Raw genomic sequence first — 19,189 nt, 5'->3', positions numbered from 1 at the left:
CGGATACAACGCGATTCTAATTGGGCAATTTGATACATTCAATTGTTTGCTGTGCTAGCATTCTGCGATCTGTCTCAGTTGGTATGTAAACTGAGCATGGCTGGAGATTTCGGCATGACGTGGGTAACCGATAGTTTGCAACATTTATAAATGTATAACCGTCGCGATTGTGATATGGCAATAATTTATTTCTGTTCATGTATTCGTTGTAATATATGGGCACGGGCATACCAGCAAATGGCGCGTGCCGTACATATATTTATGAACGTTTGATTGAGAGCCGAGAATTTGCTTGGGCAGACGAGGTGTATAACTATACCAAGCTAGGGCGGCTGTCAATCCTGTCATACATTTTTTATCATTTGAAAAAATGTCAGCCAAAAGTCCGGGATCGTAGAAGTATGTCACGGCCCGTAGCGTAGCATAGGGGCGAAAGGTGACCAATGTGACCATGCCACTCCAATGGATTTGTTACGTCGTGACATTGTTACAGCTAATTAGAGCCCATATACCATCCTCCTTACCATTGTAAGAATACCTTCGAACATTTGGCCGAGGGATATATATTATATATCCATCCATGTATCCGTGGTCTAACCTTATATCTCAGCCTCGAGCCAGTCATGTTAACCATTTGCACTGCAAAGACAGACATGAGGTAATCGTGGTAATTACGCCGATTGAAGATTTTTCAAATAATCTTGATCGATTTCAAAGACCCTTGGGTGTCTGATTTCAAGGACTAATCCAAGTCGTTTCGATACCTTCATTCTCATTTGATCGCAGTCTTGTGCTTGGAAATGATGAAATTCTTAATAAAAATGATACTGATCAATCATTATGCGCGCATATAATCAACTCATCTTATTCTTAGTTTAACAAGCAAACAGAAAAAGTAATGCATCAAGAAATTGACATTGAATATGTAGGATTTATGAACCTCACACTGCTGATAATTACATCACAAGTTTCGGTTATGCTTTTCAATTGCGTCATGACGAATTATCACTGTTACAGGGATACTATAAAAGGGATTACATCCGTCCGCGAAGCGGTTGTTTCCCTATGTCTGACTGTTTAATCTCCGTTTCCGGGGAAGTTTTCATATGTCAACAATCGTGCGGAATTTCCGAATTCGCCAAAAAGCCCGCCCCTCGAAATAACGTTACTGTCTGCCGTCCAACCGCGATACGTATTTCCGAGATTTGTAGGTTCAAGTGTGTTAAGTGTACACTGTACGTACATATTCGTAATATACCGATATCGGCAACCACTTCTGCATTCAGAGCGTGAAGATTTGTGAAATACCAGACCTTACCGACCACATTGTGAGCACAACGTTCTCTCTAACGATATCGATACACGGTGACTAGCTGACTGCTGCTCTACACTCGATGTGTCGGCATATTCCAACAACAAAGGCCCCCACACCCTTTCTACACCCATCACGAAAGCTGAGCTATGGCGTTTGTTCAAGTTACAAAAACTCAGCAATTGAATCAAACGATTTCGAATTAAAAAGAAATACAACAAAAATGAAGATATTTTCATATTAAACAAGAAATATCATGATCATTAACGGGCTGCGTGTTTTTGACCCCAGGTACAGTGCAAAACGAGCCAAGCTTGGTGAGCAGACGTTATCCATTCTCATAAGAGTTGCATTTAAAACAAAAATCAATTTAAAACAAACATTTTTAAGACAAGGCCCTTGTTCAAAACATGTTTTTTCAAGCCAAGCCATGATGTCACTGATATTCAATTGTGACGCCATTGTGGATTGACATTCACAATTGAAAATATAGGGTAAACATAGATCCCTTGGCAAAATATCTACGTACTATAGCTGTTGAACCGACTATTTTGAGGTTTCCAACCATCCCATATGGCAGGCCTATACGTCGGCTATATAGGGTGGTAGTGGTCCGTAGGGTCATATAGCATGTTTTTGGAGAGTTTTTACCCAGTTATGGCATAACCCTAGACAACAAAATAATTTCATCATGGTAGCTGAGAACGATTTTAGGGTAAATCGGGGACGGTGAGCTCGGAAATGTCATTGGCTTCTGCAGATCGGCTCTATTTTCAGTATATCACCGAATTTGGACATCTTTACTTTATTTTTTTTATTTTATTCAAACTAGGTTACATTTTATCCTAACGGCTAGTACTAAAACCGTGAGAATATGAGAAACGTAAAACACAATTAGATCGGTGGACCGAAACTGTGCTGCATAAATCTATTCTTTTTCACATATCACACACAATAGCCAATTTACTCGTATCTTCATAGGGTTCTCCTATTGCAATTTGTGACAATAAGCTTTCTATACCGAATTTTGAAGTAGTGCTTGAAACAACAAATAGCAGTAATTCGGTAATAACAAACCGAGTATACCTGAACGCAGGGTTTTACCCAAGTCACAAGGATCCGCGAGTCACAAGTCGATCTCACTTTTATACTTTTGACTCGAGTCCAGTCGAGTCAGGTTCAATTCACCACCGAGTCAAGTCCAAGTCCAAGTCGTCGATCAGAGGGTCGAGTCCGAGTTATGGTATTATGACTCGAGTGCGAATCCAAGTCGTTGTGTTGGCTGCTCAGTTCCCAATTAAAGTCTTGTTAAACCCACTTTTTTAACACTGTTTGGTGATAGGCATATCGAATGGTTCGGATTTATAATATACTAATTTTCGCCACTTTAGCAGTTTCTGGTCTCATTTTCAAGTACCAGTACCAATAATAGACGCAATCCCAACTGTTTGGTTACTTTACTTTTCTTTGAGATTACAATGAAATGTCGGTCTTGGCCGTCTGAGTCTCGAGTCATATGACTTGGACATGGTCATGCGCAATGACTCGAGTCCAAGTCGAGTCAATAATGGAGATATTGACTATAGAGTCAAGTCGAGTCATCAGAAAATCGTGACTCGAGTCGAGTCATGACTCGAGTCATTACAACCCTGGGCAAAAGTAATGCCATTTTTGGACTCAGCGCCCCAGCTGATACCTCTAATTCAATCTATCTCACATATCATGATTTTTTAAAAACACAATTTTTGTTGCCCAAGAGTTTCATACAAGTTGAAAATACAATCATTTGAAAAGGCTTTTGTTTAAAACACCGACTACAACAGTGGTTCCCAACGTGGGCGATTTGGCGGTCCAGGGGGGGGGGGGGAAATGCCGAAGGGGGCGACAGGGGGGCGAAAATAGCGAAGGGGCGATAGGAGGGCAATGACGCGTCAAAATGGCTGACCTTTTTTTTTAGTCAACCCACGAACATTTAGTGTCAATTAGCAATCGATCCGAAAGTTTGACCTTTTTTCTGTCAACCCGCCGTTGATTACAGTTTGTATGTCCAATTTTCGGTACACAAAATTTGGGGGGCGATGATCGGTGTTGCCCTTGAAAAGGGGGCGATGGGTCGAAAAAGGTTGGGAACCACTGGTCAACAACATCTTTAAAACAAAGTGTTTCAAACAACCATTTGTTTTAAATAAAACCCTAATTCTCATGCTTATCGAAATGCACTGTGATTTGATATGAACCGTACTTGATTTTGCTATATTTTTTTTCTCGTTCACCAATTCAGTAATTCTAATTTAATTTAGAAAAATGCTGTGTAGCTCTAATTCTAATCTAATTTGGAAACAAAAGTGTAGCTCTAACTCTAATTTAACTCGGAAAAGCTGAAAATTTTCTAGTTGCCCAAGCAGTCTGGCCTATGTGCAGCAAGTTTGTCTCGTTTCGCACTGTAGTGTACAGTTCCTGCACCATTTTCAGGAAACCATAAATTATGTTAGAATTAAAATTACAGCAAAGAAGCATGTCACAAATTATTGCAAGGGGACATTTCAAATTATATCAACGACATTTCGCCATAATCAGATTAGAATTATCTAGTCGTAGTCTGACACCAAGCTTGGGTCGCTTCGTACGATACAGTTCTCCTGTAACATACCCAGGGAAACCCAAAGTTCGATTAGAAATTGTAGCATGGAAAGTAGAAAGAAATACAAACAATTTCTACTGAATCAATACTAGTTGGCCCTCTAGATTACTGGACCACGACCTGAAATATCGATCTCGCCCTCCGACACAAAGCCACCCTTCTTTGTCGCCTGCCCTGTTATATTAGGGTTACCGTCCTCTTTTAAGAGGATTTGTCCTCTTTTTTGAAAGTGTCCTCGAAGGATACCCAAATGTCCTCTTCTTTGAGAATTTTGCTTAAATATAGGGCAAAATTCGACTGAAATGCAGTAAATCAGCATTAGTAGGCTAACGCTCCGGAAGCTATTTCAGGAGCTGAGCCGGAAAGTTGACTTTTTTTTGTTGTTTTTAGAAATGTGTAGGAAAAACTGTATTTTGGGAGCTGAGCGGGTAAATTGGTATTTTTTAGTCAACCGACCACGAAGTGCAAAGAATTTATCATTTTTTCAGGATTTTCCTCCGGTATTGCAAGTCTGAAGATTTTGGAAGTGTCTTTTTTTCAAATTTCCAAAATACGGCAACCCTATCGCGTATTATTATCTTTGTTTCATTCAGTGTGCACTGTGCAGTGTGCATGCCTCGTTTGTTATGTCGCCTAGGTCAGGTGGGTGTCTGATTTCGAAGATTACTCCCGACTCTTGTGGTGTATGGAAATATGAAATTTATAGCAATAAATTTGGAGATGAAATGAAACCGTTCCGCAAAATTGATTGTAATTATATTGTCAGTATCTCGCTGGAATTAGTTGTCTAGAACTATCTAGCACTCGAGTACTCGATTTTCCCAATACCTACCAATCGCCTCACAACAACGACACGCAGGTAACAGACAGTGTGCAAATGGTAACAAAATCGTGAATTGCCACTTGAAAAATTCCCATTTGCAAATATAATAGCGGACGATGAAGCAGCTTTAACGGAACGACATTAAATAACAATCAAATGAATCTCTGCACGATAACGGCGTTCAGCAAGTTCCCCGCCTTTAACGTTGTGTCGTCTTCTTTCAGCTCCTTATTCGGAAACGTGGTCATCAGTTTGAAAAGTCTGACGTTGGCCTGGTCACGGTCGCGCGCGCGCACGAACGCGTAGATTTGCGCTACAGTGTGATTGTGATTGAACTTTTGCGTGATTCTCTGTCCGTCGCCGAGCTGTATTCGCACCGTTGTGATTGGCGAATCTGCGTCGATAATGACTCCCGGGTCTACGGGCGTGGAGGTTGACTGCGCGGTGTCTGGAGCAGGTGTGCTGACAACAGTAGGAGTGACGCTTCCTAGAGCACGGCCTTGACCTAAAATAGATGTGCATTTTTCAGATCTCACAGGCTATGTGATAAAATTGTCAGGTTGCCGAAAAGAACGCTGCACACCAACTTTGGCTCAATTCCAACCAGTAGAATCGATTTCCTTGCACTAGAAAGTTTTGAATTTATCATTAAAAAATTAAAAAATAAAATTTCAAAAGTTTTCTGTCCACCCTATAAAATTGTTAGGCTGTCAGTAGAGATGATGCACACCAAATTTGGCTCAAATCCAACCACTAGAAGCGAAGTTATTGCAGTAGAAAAATTTCCAATTCCATGATTTTAGAATAAATAATTAAATAGGTAGCCACCGTAAATACTATTTTATTCAAATACAAATTTTTCTACTGCAAAACCTTGGCTTCTAGTGGTTGGAATTGCGCCAAAGTTGGTGTGCAGCATTGTTTCCACCAACCTCACAATTTTATCACATAGCCAGTGAAATCTGAAGAATTTTTTTTAACATCCCTAATGTACAGGCTTGAACAGTGTCGTAACCCGCAGACGTGGTGAAAAAGTCACCCTTGGTAGTAGAGACAGACCTAACGATTTTTAAGTGAGTATGGAAAAAAGTAATATGGGCCTGCTTGCTCCACTTTCTCATTAGGCTATGTTTTAGACTACATCCACTTCATAGTTTCAGCCTACATTTCGACTCACTTTGACATTGCTGCTTAGACTTGTACTTGAGTAGAAATTTATAAACTTACTTCTACTACTTGTATAACTACTTTGATCACCTGTGCTGAAAAGTCTTTCATCCACAGAAAGCAGGCATGGTAGATCAGTACCCAGGGCTCATAAGAATATCCAAATGAATTTTCCGCAACAGTGACCTTGACCCTTTGTTCGACCATGGAAAAATACCTTGCCTCACAAAAGCTTAAGGCGGGGTTTTCCTGGGCATCCCACTATACCGGGATTTCCGCAAGTTTTAATACCATCGTGAAATCCCGCCTTAAAAAAATCCCCGGCTACACGTTCAAAGGTTGCGTGTGAAACTGCAGCCGATGGTATTTCCCGATACAATGATATGAATGTATACTCAACGACACTGCTCAAAGACAAATACACGATAGTCACTAGTTGAATTACAATAAGGCATTTAGTAAGCAGATACACTACACAGCCAAGAAATCTGGTGATTTACAGAACTATTCATGACAGAGAATGGATTAGGTTCTATTCACAGACTTTTCGTTGACCCTGGACTACCAGCACGGATACTGCATTTAATATCAAAATAGAATATAATTAATAGGGTTGTCCATAATTTGGAAAATCGTACAAATCCTCGGTTGTAATGTCTTATTCGATAGATTATTGATAAAAAACGACACTGAGCCTGAAAGAAGCTCACAGAAAGGCCGTTTAGATTTCGTACAAAGCGTTTGAAAGTAGCTGCCGAAGAATGGGCGTGCCACCGACCATAGAACGGCGAGAAGACTAGTAATCAAGAAACCACGGCTCTTGATTGGATAATCGGCTATGCTTCAATGACCACGTCAGCAGCAGCTTGCTGATTAGGTGAACAAGGAGTCTGCTACTGGCGGCGATTCTGAAAGCGCATTGTATGTAGGTTGACAGATAATGATTTAGGATTGATTAAGGGTATGTTGAGGTACGAAATACATGATGAACAAACAACAGCTGCTTCACAAAAACGTCTAAAGCATGACTGCTTTATTGTGAAAGAAACCGCCGTAGCCTATATGCCTTGTTTTCAACGAGGGAAAGCATAGGCGCTTATGCAAGTGGCGACGGATTCCTAGTTTCAAAAATAATATATCATTATTGAATACAAAGATAAAGCTTAACAATGACACTATAGTTTGTGTGATCTCATTGGGTTCAGGTTGTAGTACATAGTTGAAGTTTTGAAAGCTCTAAGGGTTGGCTGAATCAGCGGGTTATGCTTGGCACTTGTCAGATGCTTGCATCAAACTGTATTCACTTGCAAGTGTTGTCAGAGTCCTTGATGATGACGCAGAAAAGAGGCGTAAAAGCACATAATATGCCGGATATGATATGTCAAATTCCTTAATAATCGCGCAGAAAAGGGGTGTAAAGGTAAAAACAGACAATGCTGCATAGTGCATAGTATCCAGCGTAGTTTGCATATCATATCAAGCAGGGCCTGTGCATGCATTTAAACCTCGTTTCTGCGACATCATTAGGGACTTTGAAAACATTTACAAGTGAATTCAATTTGCTGCAAACATCTGATGAGTGCTAAGCCTAACCGTCTGATTCAGCCGATCGCTAGAGCATTCAAAACTTCAACTATGTACTGCAACCTGAGCCCAATAAGATCACCTAACTTATAGTGTCATTGTTAAGCTTTATCTTTGTATTCAATAATGATATATTATTTCTGAAACTAGGAATCCGTCGCCACTTGCATAAGCGCCTATGCTTTCCCTCGTTGAAAACAAGGCATATAGGCTACGGCGGTTTCTTTCACACTAAAGCAGTCAAGCTTTAGACGTTTTTGTGAAGCAGCTGTTGTTTGTTCATCATGTATTTCGTACCTCAACATACCCTTAATCAATCCTAAATCATTATCTGTCAACCTACATACAATGCGCTTTCAGAATCGCCGCCAGTAGCAGACTCCTTGTTCACCTAATCAGCAAGTTGCTGCTGACGTGGTCATTGAAGCATAGCCGATTATCCAATCAAGAGCCGTGGTTTCTTGATTACTAGTCTTCTCGCCGTTCTATGGTCGGTGGCACGCCCATTCTTCGGCAGCTACTTTCAAACGCTTTGTACGAAATCTAAACGGCCTTTCTGTGAGCTTCTTTCAGGCTCAGTGTCGTTTTTTATCAATAATCTATCGAATAAGACATTACAACCGAGGATTTGTACGATTTTCCAAATTATGGACAACCCTAATAATTAAGTATCTCACGATTCAAATGCGGGCATGGGATCTAACTAGTCCGCATATAAGTTACCCAGAATTGGCTGTGGATACAAAGACTTGATTCGAATTGAACGGAATGGATTCGCAAATTTTAGCCAGCTTGGCATTTGATATTTATTGATAATGAATATTTCAATGCGCAGCACATTACAACTACATGATGACCAGATGCCCGTGAAGTGGCAAATTTATTATAATTGTGTTTGAAGAGTGTAACTATAAACTGCAGTACCATCCAATAAAAGCAAATCAAATTTGAACAGATGATCAAATTTAAAACAATTTTACGGGTTATGGCAATACAGGCAATCAGAGCAAAAGGGAATAACCACATCGGTTGTATACACATTGCAAATAATCGGAAATTTCCAAAATCGGATTACGGTAAAGTCAGTTTTACAATTTTGCCGTTAGGAATTTAAATACTTGATGTCTGCACTGATGTTTGAAGCATTCATTTCAAATTGCATTCAAATCTTGGTAGCATTTCACACCTCAACTGTTATGTCCACTCAAATCAATAACTTTATTTGTTCAGCACTCAAAAGGCTCTTTTACAAAACAAAATGAAACCATTGACATGGGAAGTGGAAATCAAATAAGCTGTCAAGGCTACTAACATCTTAATTCTATCTATACTAGGGTTGCCATATTTCTGTGACCCAAATTGCAGACACTCTTTAGCGCCCACTAGTGGATTTCAAAATGAGTTATGAGCACATTGTCTGCAACATGAGATCACACTAGCAAAGCTTTGCTTATAGACCAGAGGTGGTCACGTTCCGGTTCAGGAGTATGTGACTGCGTGTTCTGTAACCGAGACCGAAACCAAATTTTTTCAGCCCCTTCCCGCCCAAATAAAGAATGATGATTTTGGGCCCACCATAGGGTAATCGATGCAACTTCAGGGGGGGCTTGCTATATGCATCTGGTTGTTAAATTTTTTGAATGAATTCTGTCAATAATATTGGTTCTTTCATATTACTATATAGTTTGATCCTCTCTCCGCCCACATGATCAGAGTTTGCAGTAGAGGAGGATATTGACTTCGAAAATACAGGGAGCGTAATTGTACATCGTTAAGCCAAGTTCCTGTCCAACCGATAGGATTGTTTATCAGCCTTATGCCGGTGCGCACCACGAAGCTTTGTAAACACCCCACGCCCAGTGGTTTCCTATCTTTTACGGTCGCGACTCCATCTCCAATTTGAAAATGTTTCGTGTCCCAGATCGAAATTTGACGAGCTGATTACTAAAAGAAGTCAGCATTTTTGCCCAGACTTACTCACAGGCTATTTTGGAAGCTGATTACATTCAACATCTTCGAGAACCGCAGAATAAAGGCAAACGACCCCCAAGTTTGGAACCACTATCTTTGAGTAAAGCATTTAAACGGCCTTAACCATCTCTAGGAATACACCGTTCTCCTATAATTGCGATTACAACAAATATCATGCAGCATTAATGTTTCAAATAATAATGTTATTATTTTGATTTACAAAAAAATCATGAACCTTCGTCAAGCCTTCAAAATACCGGACATTTAGGCATAGTTTAGAAATTCCTCCCGGACGCAAATTTGAACAGTGATATTCAGGACATGTCCTGGAAATTCCAGACACATGGCAACTCTAATCTATACTACGTTGTGTACATAAATCGGGTAACGGAACACCAGATTACCCATTATGTCATCTCAAAAAACATGTGAAAGTATTGGGTTTAGCAATCACTGAGATAGCATTCAGCTTCCATGCTCTCTGCATCATGACTACTCAAACCAAGGAATCACATATCCAACCCAGCAGACAAGCCACACTCTAAATGGCCTACCTGTGAATGCGATCATCTTCTTTTTGACGGGTTTATAGTCTTCGTGCTTGTGGTCTTCCATATCAACATTTACTTTTCCTCCTTTCGCCAATCGAAGCAATTCCTGCAAGGGGTTGGTTGCAAAGTCTAAGCATTTGCTCGAAGATGGCTAGGTGAAAAATGGTAGGGAGCATCTCTGCTACTAACGCAGATTGTCTAACGGCACTGCGACTGGAACAATTTCTAAACTTGCTTTTAGTTATCGCGATACCGGGGACTATTTATCCTAGTAGTTATGATTAACTCCTTCGGAAAAGTGATGCAACTTTATCCGCAAATAATCCAACCCGTGTGCAGTATGTAGTTTTGCCTAAAAATCCATGGGTAGAAATGGAAGGAGTCTAAAATCATCTCGAGTAATTACTACGAGTGGGCAACACTTACTTGGGTAACCTACTCTGAAAAAGTGGAAGTATACCATTGAATAATATATATAGGTATTTCCAGTAGACACTCTTCAAGGGTTATCGTCAGTAAGTAGTAGAAGATATTCAGGCTCATTTCAATATGAATATACCATTCAATTGTATAGGCCTATTGAAGTTCTGTACCTCCAAGAAGGAATAAAAAAGAACTTCGTATGGTCAACAGTCGTATCACCAAATACGATGTCACAGACACGAACACTTGGCTGGATTATAATCGAATAATTATTCAAATTTTCATGCCTGTGATGGCATATTTGGTGACACGACTGTACAGTGTACGTATACAAAGTTCTTTTCAACTCTCCACTACTTGCTGACGATTACCCCTGAAGAGTGACAGCCGAAAACGGTTGGGTTTATTTCAATGAATGAATTTATTGTTCAATTGTATATTGACGAAGTCTCTTCAGAGTGGAAGTAGTTCGTTACCTACCGATAAGCCTACTTTTTTTCTAATTCAAAATTTTCTATTTCTACAACTTTGCTACTACGGGTTGGAATTGAGTTGAATTTGATGTGCAGAGTGTTTCAGGGAACCTAACAATTTGAAATAAAGGTGGTCGAAACCCCTCCCATTTCGAACTCGAAATCCAGTCTTTTTTTGAAACACTATAAATTAAAAATTTTGAAGTCCTTGGGAATTGAATCGAGTTGGTTTAGTTTTAGTTAGATACTTGTGGATGTTATAAGGTGGTTATTTCTGGTTCGATTTGTAGTTGCGAGTTCTGAAAAGTGAGTACGGTAGTTCTAGTTCTAGTAGCGCATTTTGAAAATCCAGTAGTTTGTACAAGTCTGATGAACAGAACACGCACTAGGCCCTCGGGCAGTGAACTTTTTCACTTTCCAATTAGCTCAACCCACTTGCGGTATCTCGCCCTTGGCGACAGCGTGCAGGAATTCTTTGCTTTGCTCGTCATGATACGGCCGGAGTGGTCCATCGTCGATCGTAAACCCGTCTTTCCAAAGCTTGAGAACGACGTCCAACTGCCGGCCCGTCTCGGGTTTCTGCTGTCCCTGGATCAGCTGGTGATCATCCTGCTTTTCGCCCAGCTTGTACCCGCTTCCGGCAAAGAAGGAGGCATCTGTTGAGAACGGGGAAGAGTTTGCGTGGTTCGATTCCAAATCGAGTATTTGTGACAGAGAAATATTGTAAGTAGCCAGAGAAGTAGGTTATATTTATATAATAATTAAGGGCAAGTTTTTGTTGCAGTTAAATCCGTGGAAAGTTGCATTTATTCACCATTTATTTTCGAAAAAAGTCGCAGAAGTTGCATTTTGACCACATTTTGCTCGGGTGCCCTAAATAAACTGTCAATTTTCCGGCTCAGCTCCTGAAATACCCGTAAAAGCGTTACTTCGGTGCTGATTTATGGTGTTTCAGTCGAATTTGGCCGTGTATTTCACCAAAATCGAAAATACTTTCATGAAAAATGGCAAAAGTTGCAAAAAGTTGCATGAAAAATATGGACGAAAGTTGCACCATAAGATTCCTTCAAACGACTTAAAACAGCATTCTACATATCTAACGAATGAGTATTCAGGAAGCTGCCGGAAGCTGTAAAAAAAAGTTGCAAAAGTTGCAAAAACTTGCTCGCAAGGAGTCTCGAACTCAAATGCGCTCGTGAGCCCATTTATTAGTTTTTGATGACACCACAGGCCGCAGCATATATAATAGGGTTATTTAATTTCTGCTATGCGTGATGTTGTATCATCATAAATAGGTAATAAGACGCAATAGCATATGTTCCACCACATCATAGCATTTGAAAGTTTGATGAATAGTTTCAGGTTTTTGGATCAATTTTTGAGTGAATTTCAATTTTGCAATTCCGTGTGTGCACTTTCATATTGCGAAATACTTGAAAATCTAAAATTTCAGCATAAAAGGAACCACTGGTCTAATCAGACTAATTAGAGCAAATTGCTGGCAATTTAATTCTAATTTTATTTGTGAAATATTTCTATGCTCCTAATTAAATTATAATTTAATATTCCTGAAAATGGTACACGAGAGCTGCATCGTGCGTAACGAGCCAAGCTTGTTTTACAGACATTTGCTATTCTCGCGCTATGTAGCAATAACAGTAGTTCTACTCTAATTTGAAAAAATGTGTACTCATAATTCTAATTCCAGTCTAATTTAAAAAAACTGTAGCTATATTTCCAATTCTAATCTAATTTAGGAAAAGCCGAAACTTTTCCAATTGTCCAAGTCAGGTCTGGTCTGGCTCTTGAGCTATTCAAATACATGCTGGGAATTTCAAGCTAGATGCCATATCTTTGGAACATCACCTGAATATATTGCGGTTATCGGTAGAGGTGCAAGTTGGTGCCGACTCAAAATCCTGATTCCGATCACGCTCTACCAGATACTATTCCGGAGGCATAGGTTGGGTTGGGATTGTCAAGGTGATTTCATAATGGCACCCAAAACGTAACTCAGGAATGAGGATATAACAAACATCTGCCAAGTAGTATGCACAGCACATATAAAAAATGACCTCAAATGACCTGTTTTTTGATTCATGGAGGATGTGGCGCCTTCCATTTCGACAGCGCCATGTTTCTTGGCACTTTTGAAAATCTTCTTCACCAAATCTTCGCCCCTTTTCTTCCCGGGACCTGCCGGAGAATTAACATTTGCTAAAGCAAACTAGGAGGTGGTTTTGATTAGCATTTGCAATTTCACAATGAATCACTGAATATGAAATAACCACTTGTAGCTTATGATACTTTAACTCAGTGGTTCCCAACCTTTTTCGGTGGCAGGGCCAAATTTAGAATTTCAGAGTACGGCCGGGGCCGCACGAATACCAGGGCAATGAAAGGAACCCACAATAGTCACCAAAATATGAAAATTGGCATTATTCCAATCATTCGCTTGACGCTATTGTGTTGCCGCGCTCCGGTTGTTCAGAACAATCAGCCTTTGCTGGCTATTTCGGAGTAGTTTTATTGCCCTAGCGAGATTTCAATTCATATTTTTGGAATCAGTGCGACTGCTTTCGATAAACAGCGACATATCAAATTATTCAGACGCTATGGTCGCGAGCTATAGGACTACCAATTATGCTACTTTTTGCCGGCTAAGCAGTACGCATCTCGGCGTATTCAATCGTGAGTCACTTGTTGCACATCTATCCGTAAATTAGTTATCAATACCCAGGGCCGTAACACCACTTCGTCAGCCCCCCCCAAAAAAAAACGTTTCTCTTGGGTCCCCCATAGGGTGATAAACCGAACTTGGAAGCCCCCAGACTCTCTCAAGCTAGATGGCTGTTTACCGCTATTTATCATCTGAATCGGGTGTCCGTTTTAGGCAGCTTCTCTCGACTAATCGCGGAAGGCGCGAGAAATTTTTATAATTCATGATTGAATCGGTCAATATAATAATCGGGAATTGCATATATATTGGTATCAATTTTTATCCTCTCTTTGCTCACGTAATCAGATTGACCGGTTGAGCCGAGTGAGTTGTGTTTGAAAAGGTAGGACCACTCAATAATAATTAAACATCTTCGGGCGTATACCCGTTGGCAGGAACGAAACAGCATTTCGTCAGGCCTCCCAAAACACTTAGGTCTTGAGCTCCCATAGGGTGATAAACCGACTCCCATGCCATTGTTCGCTTCCGCCACGAAATCAGGATCCCCGTTAAGTAAGCCAGCGTGGAGCTCGAGAATTTTCGATAATTCAAAATAAAATAGGTCAATAAGATCGGGAAATGCATATATATTGCTATCAATTACTTGTCCTCTCTGCTCACGTAATCAGATTTACCCGTAGAGCTGAGTGAGTTGTCTTGGAAACTGTAGGGCCCGTAAATAATATTTAAACATATCCGGACGGGCGGACCCGTTGGTATGACTTCGTTACATAATGTTATTATGTTATAATGTTGTTATTTAGTGACCTCCAGACTGCTATATCAAAAAATATAGAATCGCCCGAACATACTAAACTAAAAGATGCACACGATTTCAAACTGGTAGTTCTTCACTGGCATATAATTCTTCCCTGCGGGATGGTAGCCTATTTGTCTCGTGACGTTCAGATAGCCAAGACAGGAATATTCGGCGCCAGTAATTCAGACGCCTATGGTCAATTATACCTATAGCATTTTTTAATATACATAACGAAGTTTTCGGTCAGCGTAAGGGCAGTCCTTTTCGGCCAAGGTTTTCTCGCTGACGATCGTTCTGGCACACTTCTTGGAATCGCATGTTACATGGCCTAAAACTTTATATGTTTTCGTGCGTCGTGGCGCGGTAATGGCCACCGCCGATATGCCCACTTCTCTAACTCTTGCGTATTTTATCTTGGTCGAAGAGTACCCAACAATTAAAGTACTTGGAAACTTGAAATCGCGCGCAGCGCGAAAAAATCTTTGAAAAGGTTGCATAAAATACTCTATAATTTATGCTAATTCACTAAATAATTTTGGGCCCCCTTCGAGCTCGCTCCCTCCAATTGGGGGGTTTGGGGTGCGGCAGTTGCGGTCCAGTCAATACCTTTATCTATATTTATAGGTACTGCCCGTTCAACTGGAAAGTTAGGGCACATTGCATTGAAACAGCAGTGACGTAATCTTATCAGTCTAGTATTTTATAAATATAATTTTCTTTTCATAAATCGATTTCTCAATATTTCTGTGGGGGCCGCAAGAAGGCTGGCTGGGGGCCGCATGCGGCCCTCAGGGCCGCGGTTGGGAATCACTGCTCTAACTGAAGTAACACAGCATAAATCTTGCTGATGTTCAAGAAAAATTAGCAATTCCAGGACACCCTCAAAACAAGAAAAATTAGCAATTCCAGGACATCCTCAAGCCGTTTCAGGCATAAGTGGAAAGTAATTGTTAGTGAAGTAGCCAGAATCAGACAATGTGCCTCATGATACCATCTATTTCAACCTGTGGGCCTTGTTCAAGCAGCCATGAAAAAAATATGAACATCATTATCATCTCTAAGGTCTTCTACTCCAAGATAACAAAAGTGAATGTAAAATTAACGAAAATACTAGTAGAGCAATAAGCTACTTTAAAATCTTGAGTTTACCTTCTTTTTCTATTGATAAGGGGCCTACCAAAAGTTCTTCTAGTTAATAAAAGCTGTATTCAAATTCTGTACCACTAACCAGTTATTTAAATTAATGTAACGTTTATTAATATTTTCAAAAGCCTGATAAAGGGGATGGTGTTTATTTTACAAAGCTTTTATGGTTGGAAACCCTTGCTATATGCCCCTTTGATATTTGGTACATCGATTTTTTTTTGTTTTCTTGGCATCATAAATAAAAAACCACAATATCTACCTACTTAGCCGCAAGTACTTTGTCACGGCTCCTCTTACCAACAATCACCTCGCCGCTATGTTCCGACCCGGCGTAAAATTCCTGACCCTCCTCCTCACTGTCATCCCCTTGCTTCTCCTTCTGGTAGTCGGACAGGGAATGAAACCGACGACTTGCGCCGCTCGCTGTGTCCTGAAAATAAATTATGGCTCTAGCACGAACAAATGTAGGAATGATACTCTAAGTAAAATTTTGAGTTTCATCACCACTTGCTACAATTGCTTATTATATTCATACTACAATAAACCAGTGATGCAGTGAACTGTAGTTCGTGTGCAATCTAAGCCATCTGTTTGGCTCGATTACTCGAATTATCATGCCCGTGAGGCCGTGACATCCTACTCGGTGATACGTTTGTTGATGTGCAATGTTCTTTCCAATTCCCTACTAGTTGCAGACAATTACCCCAGACATGTGTCAGCCGAAAATATTCGGGTTCATTTGAATACGAATATTTACCATTCGATTCTTTACTGAAGTTCTCAACCTCCAACAGTATTTTCAAATAACTCCTATGAGCTTGACCTACTTATAAAGTTTACAGGTCTCGGATGCAGATCAATGCTTTTATTTGAATCCGACACTACTCTTACTTGAGCCCAGCCACTTTGCAAACCAGCTCTGATGATTGCAATTCATGCAAAATGGTATCAGGATTTACATCAATCGAATTACCCCAGGGTTACTATCATTCAATGGGAGGTATGTAGGCCTACATTTTGTACATTTAGATTGAAAAAATTACAATTTTTATGGTCGTCGACATAGATTAATCATGTTTTCTGGGCATATTGATTGTTGATAGATAAAACAGAGAAATGTTACCGTACTCAAATGCAGTTAGTGGCACCGGCGCAGTCGGGCAACTCAGGCAGCCCGCAAAACATCTTGCACCAACCAAAATTCTACACTCGCAACATTGCAAATGATTTGTGATTAAGTTTTTTGCAAATTTTGATGGTGGTCACCGACCAAGACCAACTCACCACATTATTGGTGAGTATATGGAGTATTCACAGGACGTCTGTCTCACTAATGGACAGCACAGCTGGTGTCTGTGGTAATCTTATTATAGCCCAGAAAGGGGAGCTTGTATGATACAATCATATCATATGCTGGGGAAGTCTGCCAACACGAGGCAGCTTGTCTGACCATGTATTATTGCCATTCAAGCGTGTACTTATCCTTAATAAATTACAGCTACTGTATTGAATTTTGAAAAAAATTTGAACCCCTTTTTTTTCGGCTGACCGTGTGCCTGTGTACAATAGGATTTGGACAATGAGAAATTTCTCAACTGATCTAAATTACATTTAGAATTATAGCTAGCTACACAATTTCTTTTCAAGTTACACTACAATTGGAGTTATAGCTACACAGGCTTTTCCAAATTAGAGCTAGAATTACAGAATTCGCCAAAACCTTTGGAAATCGAATCAAGTTTAGTTCATATTAAAAACAGATGTCTGTACGGCAAGCTTGGCTCGATTCAAAAGATAGTTATTTTGTAGCATTCTCGGGGAAAACCAAAAACTACATTGGAATTAACATTAGAGCCTAGAAGCATTTCACAAGTTAGATTAGAATTAGAATATTGACATTTTGCTTTAATCAGTGCAATTGGACAACTAAAATTATCGTATCTATATACCTTCTTGTCACGATCTGTTGATTCTTCACGATTCTCCACATCTTGACCTGTCGCACCAGCCGAGGCGTGGAACGCAGAGCTCGGACTCCTGCGAAGATCCTGGACCGGTTCTTCCATCATGGCATCGCCCGAATTGTCGTAAAAACTGCCCAGAGCAGCATTCAAGTCCCAATTGACGGCTTCCAAGTAGAATCTGGAGCGGTCTGCGTTTTCGTTTGTGATGGCTTGAAACTGCGACACCAGATCGTCCTGTTCCATCCTAGATGTTTACGCACAAAATCTTGAAAAATAAAATGATGTTAAAACGAAGAAGGCGATCGACGACAAAGGATTGAACGACTTCGCAACCTTATTCCTAGCGCAGTGTGGAGAAAAATGAACGGGTATTACAGTAAAAGTATCACATCGCAGGCAATGAAAGGCTTAGAACTGATCGTGACAAAGACAAACAGCCGCGTTAACGGGCGGCAGATCAAAAAACACAAGTACAAATTGAGATCGACCAAAACAAAATTGCAAAAACTGTCATGGCACCTAGCATAAAGAAAGAGGCTGACCTTCAGTGCTCAACAAATTCAAATTAAAGAATGCAAAGCATGTAAAAAGCGGCTAAAAAGGTAGGAGAAAGGAAATCACGAAAACAGTTTCAAAAATCTTGAATTCGTCGCAGACGTATCGCTGAAGTCAATTGAGGTTGGAAAACGATGCAGAAAAAATGTTTGTGTCAGCAGTGATGATCAGATGCAATATGATATTTTCACGATGTACCCTCACACGCGTCAGAAAGATTGGGAAAGTTCTGCTATAATAAGTCAATATGACGAGTCGCGCTTCAGTAATAGTAATCTTCCCATCGCTTTATAAAAAACAGATATCCCTTTTCTTTCCTGATATGAAACGGAAAGATACCGTCAAGTGACACGCCTCCCTTTCCCGACTTTACACCCCTTTTATTACCGGTAGCACACCCCGAATTTAGGGGTTTCGGTTTGCCGCCAATGCAATGCATTGCATGATGGTGCTTCATTCGTTCCTTTGCTTCAATGATGGAAAATGGCGGAGTATCATTGCTATCGCAACCTTCATTAGCGGAGTCGGTGTTTTCGGAAGTCACCTTGCTCGAAAAAACAGAAGAAGTTAACTTGGTATCCTGCCCGAAGCACTCCCTAAAGATTTTTGAACCATCACTGTGCTCTGGCGGATATGGCACGCCGGCCGATTGCTTGACACGTATTTTCCTCATCAGATAGTCTTCTACTAACATTTCGTCGTATTCGTTAACGCCTAACAGTTCGCGTTTCACACCCAGCTCAATGTCCCTACCGTCGTAAGCGGCATGCTTCAATATGATGTATCTTCTCATGATTACAGTGTTTGGCTTCTCGCTCAGCAAAAGACCGATGTAAGAAACATGGTCCGGCCTGTTCGTTCTGTGAACGACGTAAGACTCTGAATTGAAATACAAAGAAAATGGATCCTGCGGGTCGGGGCAATTATGCAAATCGACCGGTTTCGCGTAAGGGCGATGCACAAGTGGCGTGTCTTTGCGCAACACGTTACGGGCTCTCATTTTGAGCTGCATTTCATCACTCGCTGTGCCGAAAGGTTGCAGTCCAAACTCCCCGGAAGTCCCGGCAAGCAGAGATTCGATAGAGTCTTCCATTTCGTCA

The 19,189-nt window shown here is 40.5% G+C and overlaps 3 protein-coding genes across 5 annotated transcripts in view; 1 reads left to right on the top strand and 2 right to left on the bottom strand.

The window, feature by feature from the left end:
- The window catches only part of LOC145456510 (uncharacterized), a 487,292-nt gene that overhangs the window by 336,204 nt on the left and 131,899 nt on the right, over window positions 1–19,189 (top strand). The gene's annotated exons all lie outside the window — the stretch shown is intronic.
- Window positions 1–19,189, bottom strand: part of LOC145456513 (CCR4-NOT transcription complex subunit 6-like) — a 105,295-nt gene that overhangs the window by 40,294 nt on the left and 45,812 nt on the right. The gene's annotated exons all lie outside the window — the stretch shown is intronic.
- On the bottom strand, window positions 4,826–17,781 carry LOC145456517 (NSFL1 cofactor p47-like). Its single transcript, XM_080334655.1, has 6 exons — window positions 17,520–17,781; window positions 15,868–16,000; window positions 13,031–13,141; window positions 11,381–11,601; window positions 10,053–10,155; window positions 4,826–5,281 (listed from the first exon to the last, which is right to left on the bottom strand). The coding sequence occupies exons 1-6, from the start codon at window positions 17,775–17,777 to the stop codon at window positions 4,929–4,931; spliced, it is 1,179 nt and encodes a 392-aa protein (XP_080190781.1). The 5' UTR covers window positions 17,778–17,781; the 3' UTR covers window positions 4,826–4,928.

The sequence above is a fragment of the Botryllus schlosseri genome, chromosome 14 (assembly GCF_051294905.1).
Source record: "Botryllus schlosseri isolate E-star chromosome 14, Bs_hap1, whole genome shotgun sequence".
Taxonomy (NCBI): domain Eukaryota; kingdom Metazoa; phylum Chordata; class Ascidiacea; order Stolidobranchia; family Styelidae; genus Botryllus; species Botryllus schlosseri.
This window is presented reverse-complemented; position numbering and strand designations above follow the sequence as displayed.